Below are 24,732 nucleotides of genomic sequence, written 5' to 3' on the forward strand. Positions count from 1 at the left end.
GGAGTTGTGTACGCGTAGTGGAAGAAAAAGAAGTCAGATGTTATAGTAATTGATCCTAATGTAATTATATTTCGCTGTCAGCCCTAATTTTCCTGACACCTTGAGACTATTAGCAAGTGTCGCTTCCACACCAGCGGAAATGTCATAATTCCTTAAAATGTGCGCAGGGCTCTAGGCTGAGAGGAAAACCAAGTTTTTTTGCATAACCAGTACGCAGCCTTAATTCAGATGCACAGCGAGGCATTCACATAAGCATGCAGGAATCACGTATTATATCAAAACGCAGTGTTCGAAAACAAAAGCGGCCTTTCTGCTGGCGCCGGTGCTTTCTAAACTTTTCTTATTTCGACTCCTATAATGGCACACTTTTGCACGCGCTTCGTAAATTGAACGCCGCTGCACTGTAAACCGATTTACCCCCTAAGGGTCCTTAAGCGTGCAAATGAATTGACAGCATGCGCCGTTAGATCCTCTTTGGAAGACAACATCCACAACTCGATGCTCGTGTGCGTACTAAGCTGCAGAAATTGTGCTGTGCTATAGACCGTTTTATCGAGGGCGCCACCATTTTGCGATTACACTGCCGTCTATCGCAGGCGCGCTGCTGGTATGTGGGAGTGACCAGGAGTGCGAACAGCAAACGCGCTGTTGTTGACGAGTGGTCAGTTTTCTCGGAAGTCTCAAGAAGTTTTTGCAATTGGGAAATTTCTTTGCGTCTCGCTACTAAGCTTTGAACTTCGATACAGCCTCAATATCGAAAGGCGAGGGGTCTGGAGGCACCGCCAAAGCTCTACCCGCCATAGAAATAGGGGGTTAGTCAAATCTGAATAATGTCGATACGTAGCATGCGTGCAACGTGTTATTATCGTATGTCTAGCCTTGAACTCATTAAGGCGTCACTCAGGTGACAACAATCCGAGCTGTCTCTGTTTGCCACGCGGTATGCCCCACGAGCGTACACCCCAATCCAGGTGAGTAACGAAGCTACGAGGAAACATGTTTCGCTAGCTTTCGTGCTCCCAAAATTTTCGCAGTGCGACTTTCTAAGCATGGTTTAACTGACATCCGGACATCGAGCTTTACAAATTTGATAACTGTAACATTACTCAACTGGAAGGGCCGTTAATATGGTGAAGTCGATCAAACGACCTGGTGACAGTAGCCGCCAGTATGCCACAACCAACTAGACGCTCGCGACGCGTTGAAAGAATATGTGCCTTCTTAGGTCTTGAGTGGTGCTCGTGCGAGGGTACCTCTCCGACTCGAGAGAGCGGAGTAACGAACTACTGCCTGCAACAGCAACTTGATTGTCTAAAGACAACGTGCGCCGCGCGACCTCGGCCACACAACTTGCCAGCGAGATTCCGAAGCACGGGAGAGCCCATGTGTACAAAGGCGCGGCCGGTACACTGTAGGCATGGCTTTGGTTGCAGAACGAAAAAGAACACTCCTACATTTTCTCCGTCGCCACGTACCGTTTTCATAAAACGTCCCCAGTCAACTAACACCATCACGTCGGTTGCCAGTAATGATAATCTTAGAACACTTTCTAACACAGTAACTTTAATGTGAGTGCACGAAGGTACACTTGATTTCGTTCATTCGCGCTATGGACCGATTCAAATATGCACCTTTCGTTCATATCCCTGTTGGATCATAAGTACCGCGTTCGTCGCCGTGCGCTCACATGAAGGAAAATCTCAAAATACAAGTGACGAAGCTCATTGCGTCAAGTTCTTTCTGTTTATACTGGCAATCCAAAGCGGACGCTTGTTTTGAACTACAGCAGTGGAGCACACGGAGTCGCCGCGGCTGAAGGTGCACTTCATATTCGCTTCCGACAGTTATGTTTGCAGCCGAATACAGCCCACTGGTAGCCCGTTGACCTTGAGTCCTCTGACATCGCAGCAGTCACAGACAGAACACGTTAGAATCGCAATAAGTCCCAGTGACAGCGCTATTTTTCCGAGTGGTCGTTGGGAGAAACGGGATCCGCTGTTCCCCACGTACCACTGCGAGGAGGAAAGCGGCGTGGCTCGTCCGTTCGAGGCTAAGTTCCTCCTCGCTGCTAAAGCAGTCTACACCGTGAGAGGCCGGTTTACGCTTGTTCCTTGTTCAATCAAAGCTAAGCATACGCGCCTATTTATGAGATCGGAGCTTCATGCATTTTTACATTCAGCCTAATCGTATAGCGCGCCAAAAGCGCTCGTGCTCCGTGTACTACTCCATGCGGGCTAGGGCTATCTATTGGTGCACAAGGCAGGCACTGAATTGGAACGAATATGACGAATAAGCAGCCAATCACAAAAATTTCCTTAACGTTAACAATTGCAGTTCTTCTTCTTCGTACGGTCGGGCGTAAAAGTTTACGGGACATTGGATTTGCGAAAAGAACTGAAGTCCTGCGGAGCCTGCACTCGCACAGTTTACATAGTATGTATTTTGCCACCTACATACTAATCCATTCAATTAGAGGCCACATTAAGCGATACACATAGTATTGGTAGCATACTATGTTTATTGCAGAGCACGAGGGATGCGGTTTACCAACGACTGTCGCCGGGTCAGCCACTATTTTCTCCAGCAACTTCACAACACCCCTTAAAGCGCCCTTGCCTCAACCGTCTTTCTCTGTGCGCTGTACTGATTGGTGGACCACACAGGGGTCTGGTACGGGTTGTACATTTACGAGCGGCAGGCTATCTGTCCTTGTGATTTTATTTTCGATTTCCTTTATCAAGTTTAATTATTTGAAATTCGTTGCACATTCGATAACTACATATACTTACTGTTGAGTACGTAAAAATAATGGGTTAATGTCCCGAGGCCTTCTTTGTCGTCATTGTCTGTTGCCTTCATAGGATTCGCACGCTCGTTCATACATTTTATTGACCAGCTAGCACTGCATGTCTACCTGCTAGCGAAGTTGTTGACTCTGGCGCCCTTGATGGCTTGAGCGGTATCTCTGGTTACATGACATATCAGTAGTGTAAATTAACCTCCTGCTTCCGCCACTATGGATGACAGTGGCGCTGGTTAGCATTTGAATGGCAAAGTTATCAGTATACGTGCATATCCGGAAGTAAACGAAGGGAAGGCTGCAGCCGCTGCTCAATTGGTGGATCACCGTACGCGTCATGCGGAGGTTGGGTGTTCCGCTTCCACCGAGAGCAATTTTTCTTGTCCACCACTTTCATGTATGTTTTACTTTATTGGTTATGTGTAGCTTGCGGAAAGTTGAACCCTCATTGGTAATTCAATAAGAAAGACAGTTCTCTTCAGCTTCATTGCGTGCTTGTTTCACAGTGGAGGCGAATTAACGTATGTTACATTTCATGAAAGGTTGGAAAACTATCAAGACATCCTTGTTTTCGGAAGTGCCACCGTGATATTAAATAAGAGAGCATTTAAACAAGAACAAAATGGGGCATTTCCTAAATTATTATCGTTTTTAAGGCCTCACTATTTTACTTTGTACTTCCAGTGCGCCCGCTTAGGGACCTACACATTTCGAAATTTTGATGTTTTTCGGTAAAATCAACATGGTCCCAGGCACGTAATACCTATATGTTCCCTTGTTCAATATAAATATTCCACTCTAACAATTCCTTTTTTTTTCAAACAATATGGATGTTAACATATGTTCTGCGTCAGCATTAAGGAATTTAGCAATATATACATATAGATACTTACCATAGCTGCGTGTTCGCACCTCACAATTTACAGGCGGCCCGAGGACAATTCTTTCCCCTACCTTGAAGACTGTTCTCACTTCAATAGAGTACAGGGTGGCAGCTTGCAACTTTTCTACAGTGACGTTTTGCTGCTGAGTAAGGATTTGCCTGCAGTGGCTGCGTTCATTGCAGTAACGCAGCTGGTAGCCGTCGAAAGCCGTCAAAGCTCCTGGTCGCTTTACGTTGTACTCCACACGCAATGAATCAGTACCTAAAGCGACGGCCCCAAGGAGTTCAGGTATGGGTGGGCCTGCGAGAACAAAATAGCGTTATGGCTGAAAAGAAACTGTAGAAGAACCCCCTATTTCATTAATGTGGTCCGTCATAGATGAGAGTTATGCGAAAAAAAAATCTATTATTGTTTCCTTGCAGTAAGTGGTGCGCCTCTTTTTGAGTTAGGACGCAAAGTATTATACGACTCCACCCCCCCCCCCCCCCGTTGCTCCAACTATAAAAAAAAAGGTCCAGCTGTTTGTAATTGTATTGCTGTGTTCTCCGGCAAAGTTGGCCAAGGTGGGCACTTCACAAGTTCGTAGCCAAGTCGACGCCCCCGTAGAATGTTGTACGAGTTTGTGTAGACGGGTGTCCCAACTGAATTCTCACGTCAATCTTGCAAAAGTATGACGCCTTGTGGTAACGGACAGAGAATAGCCTCGTGATCTTGTTTCTTCCTTGCTCAACCACGCACACAAATGCCTAAAATTCTTCAAACGAACTTTAATAAGGGGCACTCATCCCTACGCTACTTTACGAATGGTTTGCTCGGTGCCAAGAGAAGAAATTAGCGTTCAAGGCTGTCCTCATTTCGAGCTACCTTGAAGGAGTTGTACCCATGACATTGTCCAAAAAGTCCGACAAGAAATTCATGGGCATCACCAACTGACAATGACCAACTATTGCCAACTATTTACTTAAATTTAGCAATAAACGTTTTGCCCTCTAACTCTCTATCTCACTTTCTGAGAAACTGCAGGTGCGAGTTTGAGCTCTTAGGGAATTTGAATCTGCAGTTGGACATGAGACGCGTTGTCGCAAAGTTTGTTTCCCAGTTGTTTACAAATTTTTGTTCACAAAAAGACTGAAAACGAGAACAAAGGAGATTGGTTTCCATCTGTCCCAGGGCTTAAAAATCCCACCAAAATTAACTCAAACGTTCTTTCGACAATTATAACGGTTGCACCATACATGACCCAGTATGACCCTCAGACCAAGCTTGTTTTCAGTCAATTGAACAATCGTGCAAAGCCAACGTTCCTCTTTTCTTTTGGGGTTGTGGTATAGAGGTGGGCAGGGCTTTATGGATTTAAGCAGTGATAGTTTGTTCCTGCTGAACGGACACTTGAGCCGCAATGTTACTGTGAGCAGTTGGGGCTATTCAGGCAGAATGCACGAGGAAAAGGCGCAAAATTGTGAAAGGCGGTTGATTGGTTTCTGAATCAGGGTAGCATCCCACCTGAGACTGCTTTGTTTAAGACTTGTATTTAGATTCTCATGGATGGACCGGTGTTCCCCAACCACCATATTTCAGCTGACTGAAATCACTGCAATTTTTTTCCTTAATATCTTGCGTCCGACAAAATATATTCGCGGAAATCATCGCTGATTATTCTTAATGTAAGCGAACAGCCCGAATGAGCGAATGAAAGAGCGAGCGTTCATGAAGGTGCGTGGTGTTTTATGGTGCAAAAGCCAGGCATGGCCAGAGCACCATGACAAATGGTAATGTTATCGATGAATTGAGGATGGCGTAGATAAGGAATAAGTAATTGCAAAGGTTACCTGGCAGTAGAAGAGCTGAAATACTGTCGCTGTAAATGGCGTAAAACATAGAGGTACTAAAATAATGACACTGACTACTTAGTGATCGGGGCTATGGCAATTGTATTTCGTTAAAAACGTAAGATACAACAAAATATAACAGTTACCCTAGAGCTTCAAGAAAGCCTTTGAGCACCAGGGATGTTAATCACGTACTTCGGTTGCCGTAGGGGTTGCCGGACGATGACGTCCGGCAACCCCTGGGCGACGAAGACCCGTCGTAGCGCTGCAATAGTCGCGCCTGCTGATGGAGTGGTGACAGGTAGAACCTCTAGCCACTTCGAAAAGGTATCGACCACCACCAGGAAGTAATGGCCTTTGAAGGGCCTCCCAAAATCCACATGTAGGCGGGACCAGGGTCTCTGTGGGAACGGCGAGGGGGTGATTTGCACATGACGTGAGGCACTCTGATGCTCCTGGCAGATTTGGTAGCTCTGCACCATGTTAGCGATGTCCTGGTCCAGGCCACTAAACGTGGGACCGGGCCACCATCTTGGCCTTTTCCACGCCAGCATGACCCGCGTACAGCAACTGCAGGACCCTGGACCGGAGACTGTGTGGTATCGCAACCCTGGAACCCCACAGTAGGCAGCCCTGCGGCAAGCTCAGCTCAGCGGCCTTGTGGATGTAGGCCTGCTGAACCAGTTCCTCCCCACAGGACACAGCTTTCACCAACTGAGACAGGACTGGGTCCCGGCTAGTCGCTAGCGATACCGCAGATCTGTAGAGTACCTCCGGGTACGCATGCTCCTGCATGAACACGTCATCGGATTCTGGAACAGCATCAGGCACCTCTGGCAGGGGAAGGCGGCTCAGGGCATAAGCAGGTCCCAGGTCCTTTCCTGGACGATAAGCCAGCTCGTAACTGTAAGCTGCCAGTTTCAAGACCCAGCGTACCACTCGAGGTTATGCCTGCACGCGAACTCCCTTGTCTGGCCACAGCAGCCCCAACAGCGGCTTGTCGTCCGGGACCGCCTCGAACTTCCGGCCCCACAGATACTGGTGGAAGCGTTCGACACTAAACATGAGGGCCAGGCCTTCCTTGTCCAGCTGGCTGTAGCGTTGCTCTGCAGCATAAAGCCGACGAGAAGCAAATGACACAGGGCGTTCCTGGCCATCCTAGTCCCGGTGTGCCACGACGGCTCCCACGCCGTATGGCGACGCATCTACGGTAAGGACGACAGGCTTTGCAGGATCGAAGTGTATCAGCACAGGAGACTTTGTCATTAGCTTCTTGCTGCGCTGGAAGCCCCGGTCATGCTCCTTCTTCCAGACCCACTAATGACCATCTCGAAACAGAGGGAGCGGCTGTAGTTGCTCCGACAGGTTGGGCATGAAATTCCTGTAGTTGATGCGGCCGCGGTAGCTCTGAAGCTCCTTCTTGTTATAGGGCTTAGGCGGCTTGAGCACAGCATCAACTTTGCGAGGAGCCGGGGCTAGGTCAGCCTGGGAAATGACATGTCCCAAGTATTCAACACTGGGGGCCAGGAAAATACGCTTTTCGAGCTTGAGCTTCAGACCGGCGTCCTGCAGTCGTAGCAGGACGCTGTCCAGGTTCTGCTGGTGGTCCCCATCATCGCTGCCGGTAACGAGGATGTTGTCCAAGAACACCGCAGCGTGCCTCATGCCCCTGAAGAGGTTGTCCATCTCCCTCTGAAATATGGGTGGGGCAGACGCCGCGCCAAACAGTAAGCGCGTGTACTGCAAGAGCCCCAAAGTTGTCGATATTATGACATACTTCCGGGAGGCATCCTGGAGCACCAGCTGCTGCTAAGCATCTCTGAGGTCGAGCTTGGTAAAGTTTTGCCCACCGGACGACGCTGACCAGAGATCTTCAATTCGGTGCAACGGGTACTTCTCGACGGTAGCAGCGGGGTTGAAGGTAAACTTGAAATCCCCGTAGATCCTGACACTGCCGTCTAGCTTGAGGACTGGTACGATGGGAGCGGCCCATTCAGACGTCTTGACGGGCACTAGGACGCCCTCTCGCTGCAACCGTTGCAGCTCCTGGGTGACGCCGTCAGTCAGGGCGAACGGCAGTGGGCGAGGCTTGAAAAAACGTGGCCGGGCTCCCTCAGGTACATAGATGCCAGCCGTCGTGCCGGCGAATGTGCCCACTCGTTGCTGGAACAGGGATTTGAACTTGGTGAGGAGGCTGTGGCCGTCTTTCACCACATGCAGGCTGGCTCCCTGGTGCTCTGGCAGACGAACGCTTAGTGCATGAATCCAGTTTCGGCCCAGCAGTGTCGGCGACAACCCCTTGATTAAGTAAAAGGGAAGGGTTGCCTCCCTGTCGCCAAAGCGAACGTTGACCTCGACCTGACCCTGAGCCTGGGAGAGCTGCCTGGAGTAGCTGCGCAGCATCACGCCCGAAGCCTCGACGGACACGCCGGGGAAGGCACGCTTGAAGTGTTTCCCGGCCATTACTGACACGCTGGCGCCTGTGTTCAGCTCCACGGAAATAGGGTGCCCGCAGACTTTGACCGTCAGAATCTATGGCAGCACAGACGACGGAACAAAGCCTGTGTGCCACATGCCCAAAATCGTCGGGTCCTCGGCCACGACGTCGAGCCGGGCCGCGGAAGAACTCGAGCCCGCTGCAGCACCCCCTCCGCGTACCCTTGCGACAGCTACCCTGGCCGCGGGCTTGTGTGGTACCTGGGCTCGAACCAGCCTGCTGCTGTTTGCTGTTCGTCCTCCCTCTTAGGCATACCCGTGCAAGGTGCCCAGTTTTCCCGCACGTCAGGCATTCTACTTGAGAGAACTGGAACTGTGACGGAGAGTGGGCAACACCACAGCAACCACAGTTACTGCGTCTTGTCGCAAACTTGTTGACCGCCACTTCCACCGACGGTGAGCCAGTCGCACGGGCAATCTCACGGCGTCCTTGGCGGCAGCTTCCATTCTCATCACGGCGTCGTCCAGCAAAGGGCCGGGAAGCTCCAGGAGTTGCGTCTGCGTGGCGGGGTTGTTGATGCCGCAGGCGAAACGGTCCCGGAGCAGCGAGTCCAGCTGGTCCCCGAAAACGCAGGAACTCGCTAACCCTCGTAGCACAGTAATGAACTGCCCGAGAGTCTCTCCTTCCCGGCGGCTCCGGTTGTTGAAGCGGAAACGCTCCATTAGTGTGGACGGCGCTGGGTTGAAATGCGAGTGAAGTATGGCGAGTAGCTCACCCAGCGTCTTAACATGCGATCTGGCTGGGTTGAGAAGGTCGAGCAGGAGACTGAAGACGTGGGTCCCGCAGCTGGCAAGGAAAATGTCCCTCAGGTGTATCGTTTGCACGGAAGAACATGTGAACTTGCTTCTCGTAAGCTGGACAGGCGGACCCATCTTCCTCGAACGGCTCGAGCCTTCCGTACAGCGGCATGGTGGCAGCAACAGGGGGCGCTGTTTCGCTGTCGAGGTGGCGTGGGACGATCCGTGGGTACTCGTCGCCAGTGTCACGATCCACCCGGGCGTGAAGAAGGGAAGGCTCAAGGCACCCTCCGTTAGACAGAAGCCGGTGATCAAAGATGACTGTCCGCCGAGTAACTGTGCTTGTCCGTGTTTATTGCGGTGCGGTGACCATTGTTGCCTGCTGAGCCTGGCAGGCCACCGAGCTTGCGGGCGAACGAAGATTATGCCCGAGGAGGCGTCACATACTCGTTACAGCACCGTACCTTGAACTTAAGCTTATCCTGTTTACCCGCGATCGCTGTCGTATTGTAGTGGGGTTTCCATGCCTTCTCACGTCACCCGCCCCCCTCTCTTTTATGGGGACTGCCCTCTTCTCCTCCTTCTCCTTCTTCTTCTCCTCTCTACAGATCTATACGCATTCCCTCTGGTCTTGCAGGTTAGTAGAAAGGGAAACGCTAGCGTTTCTGCAATGCTTCTGAGCGGAGTCACGGATAATTACAGCTGTAAGCGGCTAATGTAGCGACGGCCAGGGACCTCCAGGTGGCATTGTGCGCATTCGACGCGGTGGGTGAAAAGGAGTTTCGCCTGTCGCTTTTCCTCTCTGACTCGCGCCTCTTAACTACCCCCAACGCGGTGTGCGCGACAACAGCAGCAGCAGCCGTGGGAAAGTCGAAGGAAGAGGCAAAGACATCTTCCCTTGAAAAGCACCTCACTTGTTTTTCTTGTCACTTATTTGGATTCGATAACGGTAGCGGATTATCCGCACCAAAAATTACGGGATATTCCCAACTGCTCTCAACTACAGCACTAGCTACGCGCGTGTTTTTCTGTAGTTTATACCGCTGTACCCTTGAAATTTTGCTTTGCATTCCTCGTTGCGCATTTTGAGCTGATTTTCCTGTCTGTTATCGTCGAAAGTTTCAGCCGCATAGGTTACTGCTAGTGGATAGTTGGCACTGATGTTCCAAGGATATCCATTAGCTGACATTCATGATTTGAGGTCATGACTCATTGCCTTTACGAGTCATCAATTTTTCTTGTTGTCTCGGGGCGCATATAATCAAACGAGTTTTCCTGGTTTCATCCCTCGGCTTGCTCTGTGAATGCGCCGGGTAAGCGCTAAACGTCCACACACAGTAGGATTGCTTGGCTCGTGTTATGACAACTGAGGCGAGCACTTAAGCGGAACCTTGTAGCATTAAGCCTCTGCAGCGTTCACTAGAGTGCTCTGTATCATTGTAGCAACCAAATGTGTGTGGTCATGTATATATATGATATGTTACATATTTCCAAACCCTCGAGATCTTGTTACCGCATAACGTTTTTCAGATATTTTTTTACGCGCAAGTGTATTTGGCCCGCCGGCAGTGAAGCCGGCGATGCGATGTTTACAGCCACGTTAAGTAAACGCCGGAGGAGCAAGGCGCCTGAAGCTAGAAATGAGAATCGGGCACTGTGGAAAGTACGAAGGACAGCCATGGTGCGCGCTCAGCGCGCAGAAAAGCAAAGCCACCTAGATAAAAGTCTAAGTGGCATTGGGCGAAGCGTTGAAGCGGAGTAGGCAGAGGTGCGCTGGATTGACCTCTTTTGGCAGTTGTTATTGGTACTGACTGCGAAAAGAACGTACCGAGTTCGTCTCGTGATAACGTCGTCCCCGCGCACCATATGCTGTAGATGCGACTGAAAGCGTGCGACGGTGAGCCGACGATGGCGGGTGAATCTTGCACACGCGAGAGAGGAAAGCGGGGTGGAATTCGCGCTGTCTTCCCAATGAAGGGGGGGGGGGTGTCGTATTCTACCAGCGAATACGTATTGCGCGCGGGCCGCATCTTAAAGGTGAAAGTATAGGCGCGCTGGTGGCTCATACCTTTGTGCGTGCTGTGTTCTCGCCGCTCAGTTCGCGTTCAAGCGATAGACAGCACGAAGGTTCGCTCGCTGCTGCCGCGATGCTTCCTCACTCCAGCGTTTTGACAGCTAGCAGGTATCTGGGGTCATCTAGTGTGATGTGTTTATGTTTGCCTGCGCGCACTGGGGGACGGGGGGTCTGCTCCCGCGGCTGCTGCGTATGGTCCGGTCGCGCGAGCCCTATCCTAAAAGCGAGGCCGGGGATGCGGACAGTGTAGGCATCTAGGCGCACTGCGGGCCGATAGCTTCATGTGCGGTATAGCACCCATACGCTTGCGCGTCATTCGTGTTCATGAAGTGAAACGTCACAATAACATTTTATTGGAGCTTTCAGGAAATCAAAGCATATTTCTTACTTGACGCAGCAGTGCGAAGGGGGGCCGCCGCTGCTTTGCTGCAGCCACTGTCCCCGCAGGCTTGGACTTCTACCAAGTAGTCTTGGTGCGAAGATAGCTCCTGGAGTAGGAAGCTGTTTGTCCGGGACTCTCGATTGTCCACGAATATCTTGAACATCCGCATGCGGTCGTTGCTCTCTCGCCCTACGTCCTCTGGAGCAGCTTCGTTCGGCCTTAATGAAATCTGATGAGCAAAGGAGCACGAAGATCACTTGAGACATAGTTTTTGCGATGATTACGGGTCATCGCCCGTATATTGTAATCTTTTATTCTCCGCGTATTTTAATCAAGCGGTGTGCTGAGCAGCTGGTTCCAGCGATAACGGCTGTACAGCGGCATGTCAGTTGTGCCCGAACTAAAGGTGACGCACAAAATGAAACGAAAAGTTGCTAAATTGAGGTCACAAAATTTAGTGAAATCGGCTATAGAAACGCGGTAATCCTCGATTCTGTTCGAATACAGAAAAAAAAGTTGCAGACTCGTCCGACAGGCGAAGCATCGACTGCGATAGCAAATTAGTAGACAGGGGCCCTATAACGTAAAACTATTCCAATATGTTATTATTCCAATCTCGTGACGTCAAATTTGCGTAACCACCGACGCAAACATCGGGCGGTCATCCACAGGGTTGTCTGAACAGACCAATCAAACGCTATCCTCGTTCATAGGAGGTCACTTTTGTTTGTTTGCAAAACGAATAACATTGCCTATACAGAACAGCTTGTCTTATATAATTGGCTGACAAGAGGCGAGGAGCACGCTGAAGTGGAGAGGGATTCGATGGGTCCGAGCCGCTGCACTGAAAATCGATAACCGGATGAAGAGGGTGGTGCCCGCGTCTGTGATTGGTCCGCTTTCCCTTAATTAGCTTGAGGTGGCTGGTCGAAAATCGCGGCGACATGCAACGGAAGGTTAGGAATGCCGCTAAAACGCATCCTCAGCAAAGAAGAGTTGGCATAACGAGGCCGTAAACGTGCCGAAAGTGCTCTAAAACGTTAAACGGCCACGCAAAAAGATTAATTGCACACAAATAAACCCAATCTCTCCGGCAGGTGCGAGTAGCCAGTGCCTGTGCCTGAGCGATCGGTGGCAGCCATCTTTTACTCCTTTCGGAACGGGGCAACCTGCGGCTAGGCAGAAGAAAATTCAGTTTTGTTCGGCATATTAAAGCATCTTTAACGCGTTCACATCACTTTGACACAGTGAGTTTTTGCGGCTTTGCGACGTCGCGTGACATGAAGGTGATGTCGGTGCAGCCCGAAACGTTTTACCAATAACCGAGGGCTAATGGAGAAAAGGCGTCCAATCAGAAATAACTATATTTCTTTTGTTCGGTCATATCATGCATAATCAGCTTCTACACGTCATATAACATGGAGAACTATCGCGGTTTTCGTGACGTCGCGTTATAGAGAGGTGAAGTGGGGGCGATCCAAAAAAGTTTTTGACCAATCGCGGAGGGCCGATTGCAGAAATGAAATAGAAAAGTTTGGAATAGCTTTACGTTATAGCGCCCTAGCTGTACGAAGTAAAGGCAGTACATGTCATCATCATCATCAGCCTGGTTACGCCCACTGCAGGGCAAAGGCCTCTCCCATACTTCTTCAACAACCCCGGTCATGTACTAATTGTGGCCATGCCGTCCCTGCAAACTTCTTAATCTCATCCACCCACCTAACTTTCTGCCGCCCCCTGCTACGCTTCTTTTCCCTTGGAATCCAGACCGTAACCCTTAATTCCCATCGGTTATCTTCCCTCTTCAATACATGTCCTGCCCATGCCCATTTCTTTTCCTTGATTTCAACTAAGATGTCATTAACTCGCGTTTGTTCCCTCACCCAATCTGCTCTTTTCTTATCCCTTAACGTTACACCCATCATTCTTCTTTCCATAGCATGTTGCGTCGGCCTCAATTGAAGTAGAACCCTTTTCGTAAGCCTCCAGGTTTCTGCCCCGTAGGTGACTACTGGTAAGACACAGCTATTATACACTTTTCTCTTGAGGGATAATGGCAACCTGCTGTTCATGATCTGAGAATGCCTGCCAAACGCACCCCAGCCCATTCTTATTCTTCTGATTATTTCCGTCTGAAGATCCGGATCCGCCGTCACTACCTGCCCTGAGTAGATGTATTCCGTTACCACTTCCAGTGCCTCGCTACCTATCGTAAATTGCTCTGCTCTTCCGAGACTGTTAAACATTACTTTAGTTTTCTGCAGATTAATTTTTAGACCCACTCTTCTGCTTTGCCTCTCCAGGTCAGTGAGCATGCGTTGCAATTGGTCCCTAGAGTTACTAAGCAAGGCAATATCATCTGCGAATCGCAAGTAACTAAGGTATTCTCCATTAACTTTTATCCCCAATTCTTCCAAATCCAGGTCTCTGAATACCTCCTGTAAACACGCTGTCAGTAGCGTTGGAGAGATTGTATCTCCCTGCCTGACGCCTTTCTTTATTGGGATTTTGTTGCTTTCTTTATGCAGGACTATGGTGGCTGTGGAGCCGCTATAGGTATCTTGCAGTATGTATATATACGGCTCGTCTACACCCAGATTCCGTAATGCCTCTCTGACTGCTGAGGTTTCGACAGAATCAAACGCTTTCTCGTAATCAATGAAAGCTAAATATAAGGTTTGGTTATATTCCGCACATTTCTCTATCACCTGATTAATAGTGTGGGTATGGTCTATTGTTGGGTAGCCTTTACGGAATCCTGCCTGGTCCTTTGCTTGACAGAAGTCTAAGGTGTTCCTGATTCTATTTGCGATTACCTTAATAAATAGTTTATAGGCAACTGACAGTAAGCTGATCGGTCTATAATTTTTGAAGTCTTTGGCGTCCGCTTTATTATGGATTAGGATTATGTTAGCGTTCTTCCAAGATTCCGGTACGCTCGAGGTCATGAGGCATTGTGTATACAGGGTGGCCAGTTTCTCTAGAACAATCTGCCCACCATCCTTCAACAAATCTGTTTTTACGTGATCCTCCCCAGCTGCTTTCCCCCTTTGCATAGCTTCCAAGGCTTTCTTTACTCCTTCCGGCGTTACCTGTGGGATTTCGAGTTCCACTAAACTATTCTCTCTTCCATTATCGTCTTGACGTATACATCTGATTATTGCCTATTCCTAGTTTCTTCTTCACTGCTTTTAGGCTTCCTCCGTTCCTGAGACCATGTTCAATTCTATCCATATTATAGTTCCTTATGTCAGCTGTCTTACGCTTGTTGATTAACTTCGAAAGTTCTGCCAGTTCTATTCTAGCTGTAGGGTTAGAGGCTTTCATACATTGGCGTTTCTTGATCAGATCTTTCGTCTCCTGCGATAGCTTACTGGTATCCTGTCTAACGGAGTTACCACCGACTTCTATTGGACACTCCTTAACGATGCCCACAAGATTGTCGTTCATTGCTTCGACACTAAGGTCCTCTTCCTGAGTTAAAGCCGAATACCGGTTCTGTAGCTTGATCTGGAATTCCTCTATTTTCCCTCTTACCGCTAACTCATTGATCGGCTTCTTATGTACCAGTTTCTGCCGGTCCCTCCTCAGGTCTAGGCTAATTCGAGTTCGTACCATCCTATGTTCACTGCAGCGCACCTTGCTGAGCACGTCCACATCTTGTATGATGCCAGGGTTAGCGCAGAGTATGAAGTCTATTTCATTTCTAGTCTCACCGTTCGGGCTCCTCCACGTCCACTTTCGGCTATCCCGCTTGCGGAAGAAGGTGTTCATTATGCGCATATTATTCTCTTCCGCAAACTCTACTAATAACTCTCCCCTGCTATTCCTAGTGCCTATTCCATATTCCCCCACTGCCTTGTCTCCAGCCTGCTTCTTGCCTACCTTGGCGTTGAAGTCGCCCATTAGTATAGTGTATTTTGTTTTCACTCTACGCATCGCCGATTCCACGTCTTCATAGAAGCTTTCGACTTCCTGGTCATCATGACTGGATGTAGGGGCGTAGACCTGTACAACCTTCATTTTGTACCTGTTATTAAGTTTCACAACAAGTCCTGCCACCCTCTCGTTAATGCTATAGAATTCCTGTATGTTACCAACTATATTCTTATTAATCAGGAATCCGACTCCTGGTTTTCGTCTCTCCGCTAAGCCCCCGTAGCACAGGACGTGCCCGCTTTTTAGCACTGTATATGCTTCTTTTGGCCTCCTAACTTCACTGAGCCCTATTATATCCCATTTACTGCCCTCTAATTCCTCCAATAGTACTGCTAGACTCGCCTCACTAGATAACGTTCTTGCGTTAAACGTTGCCAGGTTCATATTCCAATGGCTGCCTGTCAGTACTTGTATCGGCCGTATAAATATTCGCTCACTAAATAAATTAACAAGCAAGGTGCCACGCGCACGCAGGCAATGATGAACATATCTCACTCGACGACCGCGGAAACTCGCTGTCAACGCCGAAGTGAGGAAGCGTGGCAGCAGCAGCGAGCGAGTTTACCTTCGCGTGGCATCTCGCTTCAACGCGCACTAAGCGTTGAATAAACAGAGCACACGAAGATATCAGTACTCGCACCCTGTCCCCATCTCAGAGTGCTTTCAAGACAGGGTCCACACGGTCGTGCGATACGTCGAAGACACCAGAGTAAAACGCCCCCACCCTCCCTCCCAACTTTCCATGGCACTCGTAAGTAATGCATGGCATTATTTTATGATCAACTTTTTGTTTTTCAAACCTTTAAGAAGGCCCCGTGTGTGGATGTCCCCTTTGTGGCACCGCTCCAGGGCGCATGCGCATCGAGACATGCATCTACATAAAACGGGAGGCCTGCGCATATCCAGGCGTTATCGGGCTGGGTGCGCGTCACTGGAGTTACGTAAGTTGAAAGGTATTGTTCGAATGGAGGAATCTGGTCTATCTTTCTGCACGGTTGCGGACGGGTACTGCAAGCGAACCCCGCGACTGGCTCCAAGCCTGTTTTGTAGCCCGCCCGCAGACACTGCGCGGACAGATGGCGTTCTTTTCTTCTTTTTGTGGGGCCACTTTTATGCTATATTATTTTTGTGCTGGATAAAAGGTGGCTTCACGCTCAAGTCTGGAACTCAGCTGGCAGGAGTTAGGTTTGCTGACATAAGCAGTCTTTCGTGCATTGAACGCAGCTACATTTGAACATGGGGATCACACTCATGGGGATCACACTCGTGCAGTTTGGTTCTTTGGGAGATGACGGTCGTTGGTGTTCTTATAACTCCACTGCTTTTCGAGACAGGGACCGCGGGGGATTTCACACTTCCACTGTGGTGCCCAAGATATAGGGACATTTAACAGAGAAGCGCACGTAAAGAGAGGCCAAGCAGCCGCCTCACCGCACCCATGTTGCTCAGCGGCATGTAGGGGCGTTCTTGTGGGCTAACACAAACAGAGGCACTGCCGTGGGTCGCGGAATTCCTGTTGCGGTGTGGAGGATACACACATTACGCCGAAGAGCATGCGTATGTAAAGGGAGACCTGGCGACCACGTCGCGCGCGAGTACGATTCTGCGGCATGTCAGGGTTCAGTGGTTCGCGGGGTGACTTTTGTTGTGGCAGGGTGTGTCGTTGCACCGGGCCGGCTCCACCGAGGCGTGTGAACCTCGAGCAAAAGGGCCATGTGGCGTTGGTTTAGGTTTTGTTGGTCTCTCTCTTCCAAAAACCGTACTAGAAAAGAGGGGCGCTCACATTGTGTATTGTTGATGGTCTCGCCTATTAAAAAAAACTAATTGATAGAAAGTGAGCGGGCCGACCTAAAATGGAGGTACTTCTCCAAATCGCAATGATATTTAGAAGAGTGCGTAGACATGAACGAAAAAAAAAAACAAGCGAACCGATAATCGGCCACTGCTACTCGATGTATGCGACATTTTTCTAATAAATCTATATATTTCTAAGTTGGCCTCACTCAGTGCAAATTGTCGCCAGACAGTGACGAAGACTCTCTGAACGATAGATTGCCTGTAAGATTTGAAGGATAAACTTGACTCCGGTTGTTTAGTCGCGTAGATGTGCATCACGTTCACTGACCACTTAGGCCGCCTCGCCGAACAACCGCTCAGTTCTTCATCTGAACCGCAACTCCAACCACAAGTCGAGTTGCGAAAATATACAGGCCATGATGACCCGTAGTCAGTGGCCAACTACCTTTAAAAGCTAAAGTTGTACGCCAAGGCGTCTGGCGCTTCGGTAGCGTATATCATATGGCTCGACTCCTGCCGTTTAGCCTTGCGGACGCTGGTGGAGGGTTCAGTCTCCTTGTCCCACATGGAAATATTTTGACAAACGTTTTCGGGACGAGTTCCTGTTACGAGGATACGAGCTCCAAGTCCAGCGTCAGCTGGATTTGCGAACACCCGGACAAAGCTTGCTCGAGTACCTACGAATAATGCAGGAACTGTGTCGAAGAACGGCATTACGTTTGCTCGAAATTCAGAAAGTTCTTAGGGTCATTCGACGAAGTTATCCCAGGTTTCGCCCATTTTATCGCACTAGCAATTATACGGTCACTAGAGGAACATTTTGGTTGTTGTCGTTACAGTGACGTTCCGTATAAAGTCTAAGGACGATAACAGCGTCGCCGCGCGCCATATCCTGTATGTGCGAGTGAAAGAGTGCAAGGGGAGCCAACGATCGCGGCGCAATCTGGCGCGCTCAAGCGAGGTCAATGGGAAGGCAACGCGCCGTCCTCCGTCGCGCGTGAGGTACCGCGGGAGCAACTGCGTATTGCGTGGTCGCTCGGGCCGTATCTTCAAAGCGATCGGCGTTCGTTCAGAGTCTAGGTGCGACGACACCTCATACCTTTGTACGTGCTGTGTTCTCGCCGCTCAGTTTGCGTTGAAGAGATAGACAGCACGAAGGTCACTTTGCTCGCTGCTGCTGCCACACTTGATTACGCCTGCATATTAACAGCGAGTGCCCGCGATCATCGAGTGTGATGGGTTCATGTTTGCCTGTGTGCACAGACATCATGCCTGTTTAGTCAGTAAGCGAATGTTCACAAGTTTATGCGGGTGATAAAGCTACTGTCCTTACTTTGTATAGCAGTCTACTAATTTGCTATCGCTTCGCCTTTCGGGCGAAATTGCGACTTCTTTGTATAGACATACATTGGAGACACTTGAGCAAATTGCACGCGTAGCACGCGGGATTCAAGACGCCCTGCTTACTCAGAGCACCTACGTGTCCCCGCCGCTGCCAAATAGTACCCTAGAACCATCATAGGCTTGGAGAGGTCCCGTTGCCAGTCCCTCAGCGCACCACGAAGCGAGTCACGTCATTGCGTCGGTCTGTTCCCCACTCTCACTAGACACCTTCGCCTACGGCTAAGTGTTTCGGGTTGTGTCTGAAGAACCCGTACCAGCTGACGGCCAGTTTCACTGGGAGCGGTCCGAGCAAGGTCAGGGTGAATACCGATCGCTGCATAATCGAGCCAGTCAGCAGGACCGCCAGCCTGGTTCAGTCCACCAAAGCCTTAAGGCAGTGGAAATTTCCACTGCCGAAACCTCAAGGCACTCCTGTATCGGGTTTGACTCTGGGAGGCTTCTGGCGTATATAAGGCGAAGTATATACACAGGCAACAGCCAGAATTTCCATGATGTGTTAATGCTTTAACTGCGGTCAAACAGGATGTCTGCGGCGGCAATGCCGCGTTGGTGCAGACACGATCAATTGGCCTTCGGAAAACTGAAAAAGCCGGCAACACTGTATTCTGGTGCGCTGTCGCGAAGCGCAGCGGATATCAAACAACAAGGCTGAATGATAAGTTTAATGGAAAGTGTATTCCCGCAATTGTTGATACTTGTCCAGGCATATCATTTATTGGTGACTTGCTTATCAATGAGCGCAAGCGAAAGGAAATGAAAATTGACGATGCGCTGGTCCGCCTGCAAAGGCATTGGCTCATATAGCCGGAGCTGACCGAAGTATTCGCTTGAGCATCAGGTTTAATGGTAGAACAAAGAGGCAGCGTTTTGTTTATTTGCCTGGTTCCTCTGTGCCAATCTCGCTCGGCCGAGATTTTCTCAAAGACGATGGTATCAGATGGATTTTCCAGCAAAAGGCTACCACGTTCCAGGTGAGTCCGAAACCTCCGTGTTCGCGGAGCACAGTAAATCGGCTGCTGCAGCATCCGGTGGTCTAGCCGGCCTGCAGACCACTCTAGCAGAGCCTGGCATGGAGGTCCTGTAGAACTTCCAAGGCGCTTTCCGGCAGCACAGCCTATTCGAGAGCGTTCTCAACTGCTCTCCGAAATGTTCGCGCAGCGGCCTGGAAGGATGGACGTGCTGGTAAACTGCATCGATACCGGCGATGCGCGTGTATGGCGGTGGAAGCAGCGGCCGTTCAGCTCGCGCAAACTAGCCCTCCTGGACCAAGCGCTGAACGACATGACCGACACCGGAGCGGTGCAACCATCTAAGTATCTGTGGGCTTCTCTGACTGTTTGAGCACCAAAGGACGGCAGGCAAAGTGCCTCGAGTAACCAGTCGCGCGGAAATTTTGCGTGAATTTCCGAGCTTCTTTCGCGCTCCGAAAAATACTTTTATGTATCACGTATTGAGAAAGAGAAAGCTGTATCGCGAGTTTTTCATGTCGCTCTAGAATTTTTTCATTTACACATTTAATCTAATTTTAACATTGGAGAAATTATTAAAACTAATTATCTATTTAGGCGGAATGAAAACAATAGTTTGAGTCTCTCCAAGCGACAGCAAACAACATTACCTTTCTTTTGTGCAGATACGTGGCATGTGCATTTTTTAAAACTCTGTCTAACGTTAGCTTGGACACCCTGTATATTGTCAGTAATCGATCAGGTCTGCGATACATGCTAGCAAAGCACGATAATATGGAACAGTACGGCCCCGTTCCCGTTTCAGCCCTAAAGCCTTTTTTTCGCGCCACAATCCTAGCTTTTTGCCAGCTCAGGCTGATGACAGCATCGATTCTCTCTTGACGTCGCCGACCGTGCATTGGTACTATCACATACCATGGCAGAAAGACCATTGGTGGCGCTGTTGACATTCACCGTGTCATTGTGTAGCTACATGTTTTCGAAGCTCCTGAATATATGGGATGTCACTTGATTCGATAAACGCGCCAGTCATACCATCCTGCATTTGCAGGAATCACGGCGCCGCCACGACAGCAATTGTGGAAGAGGTATGTGGACGACGAGCACTACAATAGGGTCCCACGTCCTGAACGTCGCACTCGGATCATGCGGTGAGCTCAGCGCCCGAGACAACAGGGGGCATCGGTGGCCACCAGGACTTGCCTGACGGCCTCGGTACGTACGGTATCGTGGTCCTCGCGCCTAGACTGGGAGATACAACAGCCTTTCGTCGAACGCTGAAACGCGCATAAAGAAGTCCCCATCTAGGAAACATAGTTGTATCCATATATTTAATTTCCCGGTTTCCTGGTTTCCTGGTATTTATTTCCTTTGTGGTGCCTTTCCGTGGGCTGACCGTGACTGGAAGGCACCTAACCGAGCCCCCGCCTCTTACACCGAGTAGGAACTCATGAACCTTCGTCCATCGTGCGGCATCCTCCCCATCCATGAAAGCACACACCACAAGGGCCTGCTCCACAGAGCAAGGTTGGAGGCCCTCAACAACCAGCGCCGCGACCAGATGGCGACGGCCGATGATCTCGCGCAAAGTGCTGTCGAAGTCTTGCGCCGCCAGCAACCTGAAATTTCATGCGGCAACTCTCATTGTAACGGACGAGATATATATCTGAGTTCCAATTTCGTTTTTCCTCATATGTTAGCTTTTGGCATGTATCACTAGTTGTTGTATTCCTGTGTTCTTTTTTTTAGTTTGCCGACCTGAAGCCCCGTGTTAACACCGGCCATATTTTTCTCTTTTTTCTTTGGAGGGGGAGAAATGTCGGGCGCCGCCCATGGGTGCCTGATGCACCTGCTATCGGTGTGGGTGCATGCGCAGCGATACATGCATTTGCATAAAAGCAAGGCCTTTGAATTGAGGACTCCAGTGTCTTTCTGCGCGGCTGCGGAGGGGAACAGTAAGCGAAACTAACACCTTGTAATAGCACCTTTCTTCAGCGAACCAGAAGACAAACGTCCACTCCGCTGCTGCTTGCCAGTCTCTTGTGCATCAGCACACAGAATTTATTTTCTAAGTAGGCGCTTGCGCTATCGACACATGCCTCTACAGTGCGCTTCCCATATCAAGTACCTTGTTTGGTTAGTGAAGCATCCAGTTATTTCCGTGGCTTGTCCTTCATGCGAGATACGCGATAGCTTACCTTTGGTCAGGGGCGCTGTAACGCATAGTAAAGATAGTAGATGTAGCAGCCTTATAAACTTGTAAACATTCGCTAACTAGCTAAATTAACAATGATAGAATATGTAAGCGCGACTGAACCAGGACGCAGAAACAGACATACAGAGGCAGCGGTCTTTGTATGTCTGCTTCTTTCTACGTCCATGTTCAGTCACGATTACATTCTATCATGGAGTCAAAGCAACTAGCCCGCCAATGTGTTTAACTAAATTAACAAGCACGGTGTCACGCGCGCACAGGTAAACATGAACATGATCGGTGGCAGCCATCTTTTATTCCTTTCAGAACGGAGCAACCTGCGGCTATTCAGAAGAAAATTCAGTTTTGTTCGGCATATTAAAGCATCTTTAACGCGTTCACATCACTTTGACGCAGTGAGTTTTTGCGGTTTTGCGACGTCGCGTGACATGCAGGTGATGTGGGCGCAGCCCGAAACTTTTTACCAATAGCCGAGGGCTAATGGCGAAAAGGCGTCGAATCAGAAATAACTATATTTCTTTTGTTCGGTCATATCATGCATAATCAGCGTGTGCACGTCATATAGAATGGAGAACTATCGCGGCTTTCGCGACGTCGCGTGATAGACAGGTGAAGTGGGGACGGTCCAAAAAATTTTTGACCAATCGCGGAGGGCCGTGTGCCGAAATGGAATAGAAAAGTTTGGAATAGTTTTACGTTATAGCGCCCCAGCTGCACGAATTAAAGGCAGTACTTGTGATCATCATCAGCCTGGTTACGCCCACTGCAGGCCACAGGCCTCTCCCATACTTCTCCAACAACCCCGGTCATGTACTAATTGTGGTCATGTCGTCCCTGCAAACTTCTTAATCTCATTCACCCGCCTAACTTTCTGCCGCCCCCTCCTACGCTTTCCTTCCCTTGGAATTCAGTCCGTAACCCTTAATGACCATCGGCTATCTTCCCTCCTGTTTACATGTCCTGCCCATGCCCCATTTCTTTTTCTTGATTTAAACTAAGATGTCATTAACTCCCGTTTCTCGCCTCACACAATCTGCTCTTTTCTTATCCCTTAACGTTACACCCATCATTTCTCTTTCCATAGCTCGTTGCGTCGTCCTCAATTAAAGTAGAACTCTTTTCGTAAGCCTCCAGGTATCTGCCCTGCAGGTGAGTACTGGTAAGACACAGGTATTATACACTTTTCTCTTGAGGGATAGTGGCAACCTGCTGTTCATGATCTGAGAATGCCTGCCAAACGCACCCTAACCCATTCTTATTCTTCTGATTATTTACGTCTCATGATCCGGAGCCGCCGTCACTACCTGCCCTAAGTAGATGTATTCCCTCACCACTTCCAATGCCTCGTTACTTATTGTAAATTGCTGTTCTGTTCCGAGACTGTTAAGAATTACTTTAGTTTTCTGCAGAATAATTTTTAGACCCACTCTTCTGTTTGCCTCTCCAGGTCAGTGAAAATGCATTGCAGTTGGACCTCTGAGTTACTAAGCAAGGCAATATCATCAGCGAATCGCAAGTTAGTAAGGTATTCTCCATTAACTTTTATCCCCAATTCTTCACAATCCAGGTCTCTGAATACCTCCTGTAAACACGCTGTGAATAGCATTGGAGAGATCGTATCTCCCTGCCTGACGCCTTTCTTTATTGGGATTTTGTTGCTTTCTTTATGGAGGACTACGGTGGCTGTGGAGCACCTATATATATCTTTCACTATTTTTACATACGGCTTGTCTACACTCTGATTCCGTAATGCCTCCATGACTGCTGAGGTTTCGACAGAATCAAACGATTTCTCGTAATCAATGAAAGCTATATATAAGGGTTGGTTATATTCCGCACATTTCTCTATCACCTGATTGATAGTGTGAATATGGTCTATTGTTGAGGAGGAGGAGGAGCAGGAGGAAATACATTTATTAAAAAAGAAAGGACAAGTAGGTGTCTTTCTGCTTGCGCGGGAGGCGCCTTAGCACAGGGCTCCTGCGGCTCTTGCTTTCTCCCGGGCCCGCCGCACCAGTTGCTACTGGTTACGAGGGTCCGAACTAGTCAGCACGGCCTCCCACTGCTCGGGGGTGGGGTTGGGTATTTGCGGGGCCGCCTTCACGTTGCGGCACGCCCATGTGGTGTTGTATAGGGAGGCGTAATCATTACAAAGGGGACATTTGTATGAATATAGTGTAGGGTGTATTGCGTGTAGTCTGCTTAAATGGGGGTATGTGTTGGTTTGTAGTTGTCGCCATGTTACGGCGTCTTCACGTGAGAGGGTCATGTGTGGAGGTGGGTATTGTCGTCTGTTCAATCTGTGGTGTTGTAGTATGGGGTTGTATTGTAAAGGTACGGGCTCCATGGATGCGGCCGTATCCCTCTCTTGTTGCGCCCGGGAGGCATGAGCTCGGGCTACAGCGTGCACACGCAGATTGTTGAGTAGCCTTTGCGGAATTCTGCCTGTTCCTCAATACGTGCTACATAAAAGTGTTTTTCCGAGCGTGAAAGAAGCCCGCGAATACACGCGAAGTGCCTCAAGCTAGTCGCGCTTTTGACAAAGAAGGCGGCTTTGCTGTTTTGCCCTCCAGTACCTTCAATACCAAGGCCATTCGACTTATTGAATACGTTTTCGACGAGAGGAGGATATTTCTCTCACTAAAGTAAAATCCGAAGGTAAGAGGCTTTGGAATGCTCTAAGCCTTTATAAACTAGCAATAGATCGAAAGACAAACAAAGGAGACTTTGGACTTCCTTTTTAACGCTAAAATATACAAGAATGAGTGCCGTCTACGAGTAATTGCAACCGAAACGAGGACTTGGCAGAAATCTGTGGCCATATTTCTGCTGATTAAGCTTAATCTACTAACCATTGACGACCCTTATCTGGTAGGAGACTCGAATGCTGTAATCAGGCTTTCAAAAAGAAATAATAAGAGTCTGAGGGCTTTTTCTATCGATGCGAATGACCTGCATCATTCCCTCCCACGTTATGAGATGCTAAAAGGTGTAGAAGGATACATGGCCAAATTTGCATCGACATCCTTCCAGAACAGGGCAGTAATTGCGGTTACGGGGTTTTTAGCATTGTTCACATTTTATCTGAAATCGACCCTTGTCTCCTGGGAGGACAGCCAGTACGTTACGTTAAAAAAAGTGGAAATTGCATAGGTTCAAGTCTTGCGCCTGTCCTCAGTGATATTTACCCCGCACATAAAGACAGC

General features: G+C 49.2%; 1 protein-coding gene across 1 annotated transcript in view; it reads right to left on the minus strand.

Moving 5' to 3' along the window:
* LOC142566645 (tyrosine-protein phosphatase Lar-like) overlaps window positions 1-24,732 on the minus strand; it is a 79,999-nt gene that overhangs the window by 46,057 nt on the left and 9,210 nt on the right. The window contains exons 4-5 of the mRNA XM_075677480.1: window positions 11,210-11,432; window positions 3,694-3,984 (exon numbers count right to left, since the gene is read on the minus strand). Coding sequence (XP_075533595.1) covers window positions 3,694-3,984; window positions 11,210-11,432 — 514 coding nt within the window. The remainder of the gene's footprint in view (window positions 1-3,693; window positions 3,985-11,209; window positions 11,433-24,732) is intronic.

The sequence above is a fragment of the Dermacentor variabilis genome, unplaced genomic scaffold (genome assembly GCF_050947875.1).
Source record: "Dermacentor variabilis isolate Ectoservices unplaced genomic scaffold, ASM5094787v1 scaffold_13, whole genome shotgun sequence".
NCBI lineage: Eukaryota > Metazoa > Arthropoda > Arachnida > Ixodida > Ixodidae > Dermacentor > Dermacentor variabilis.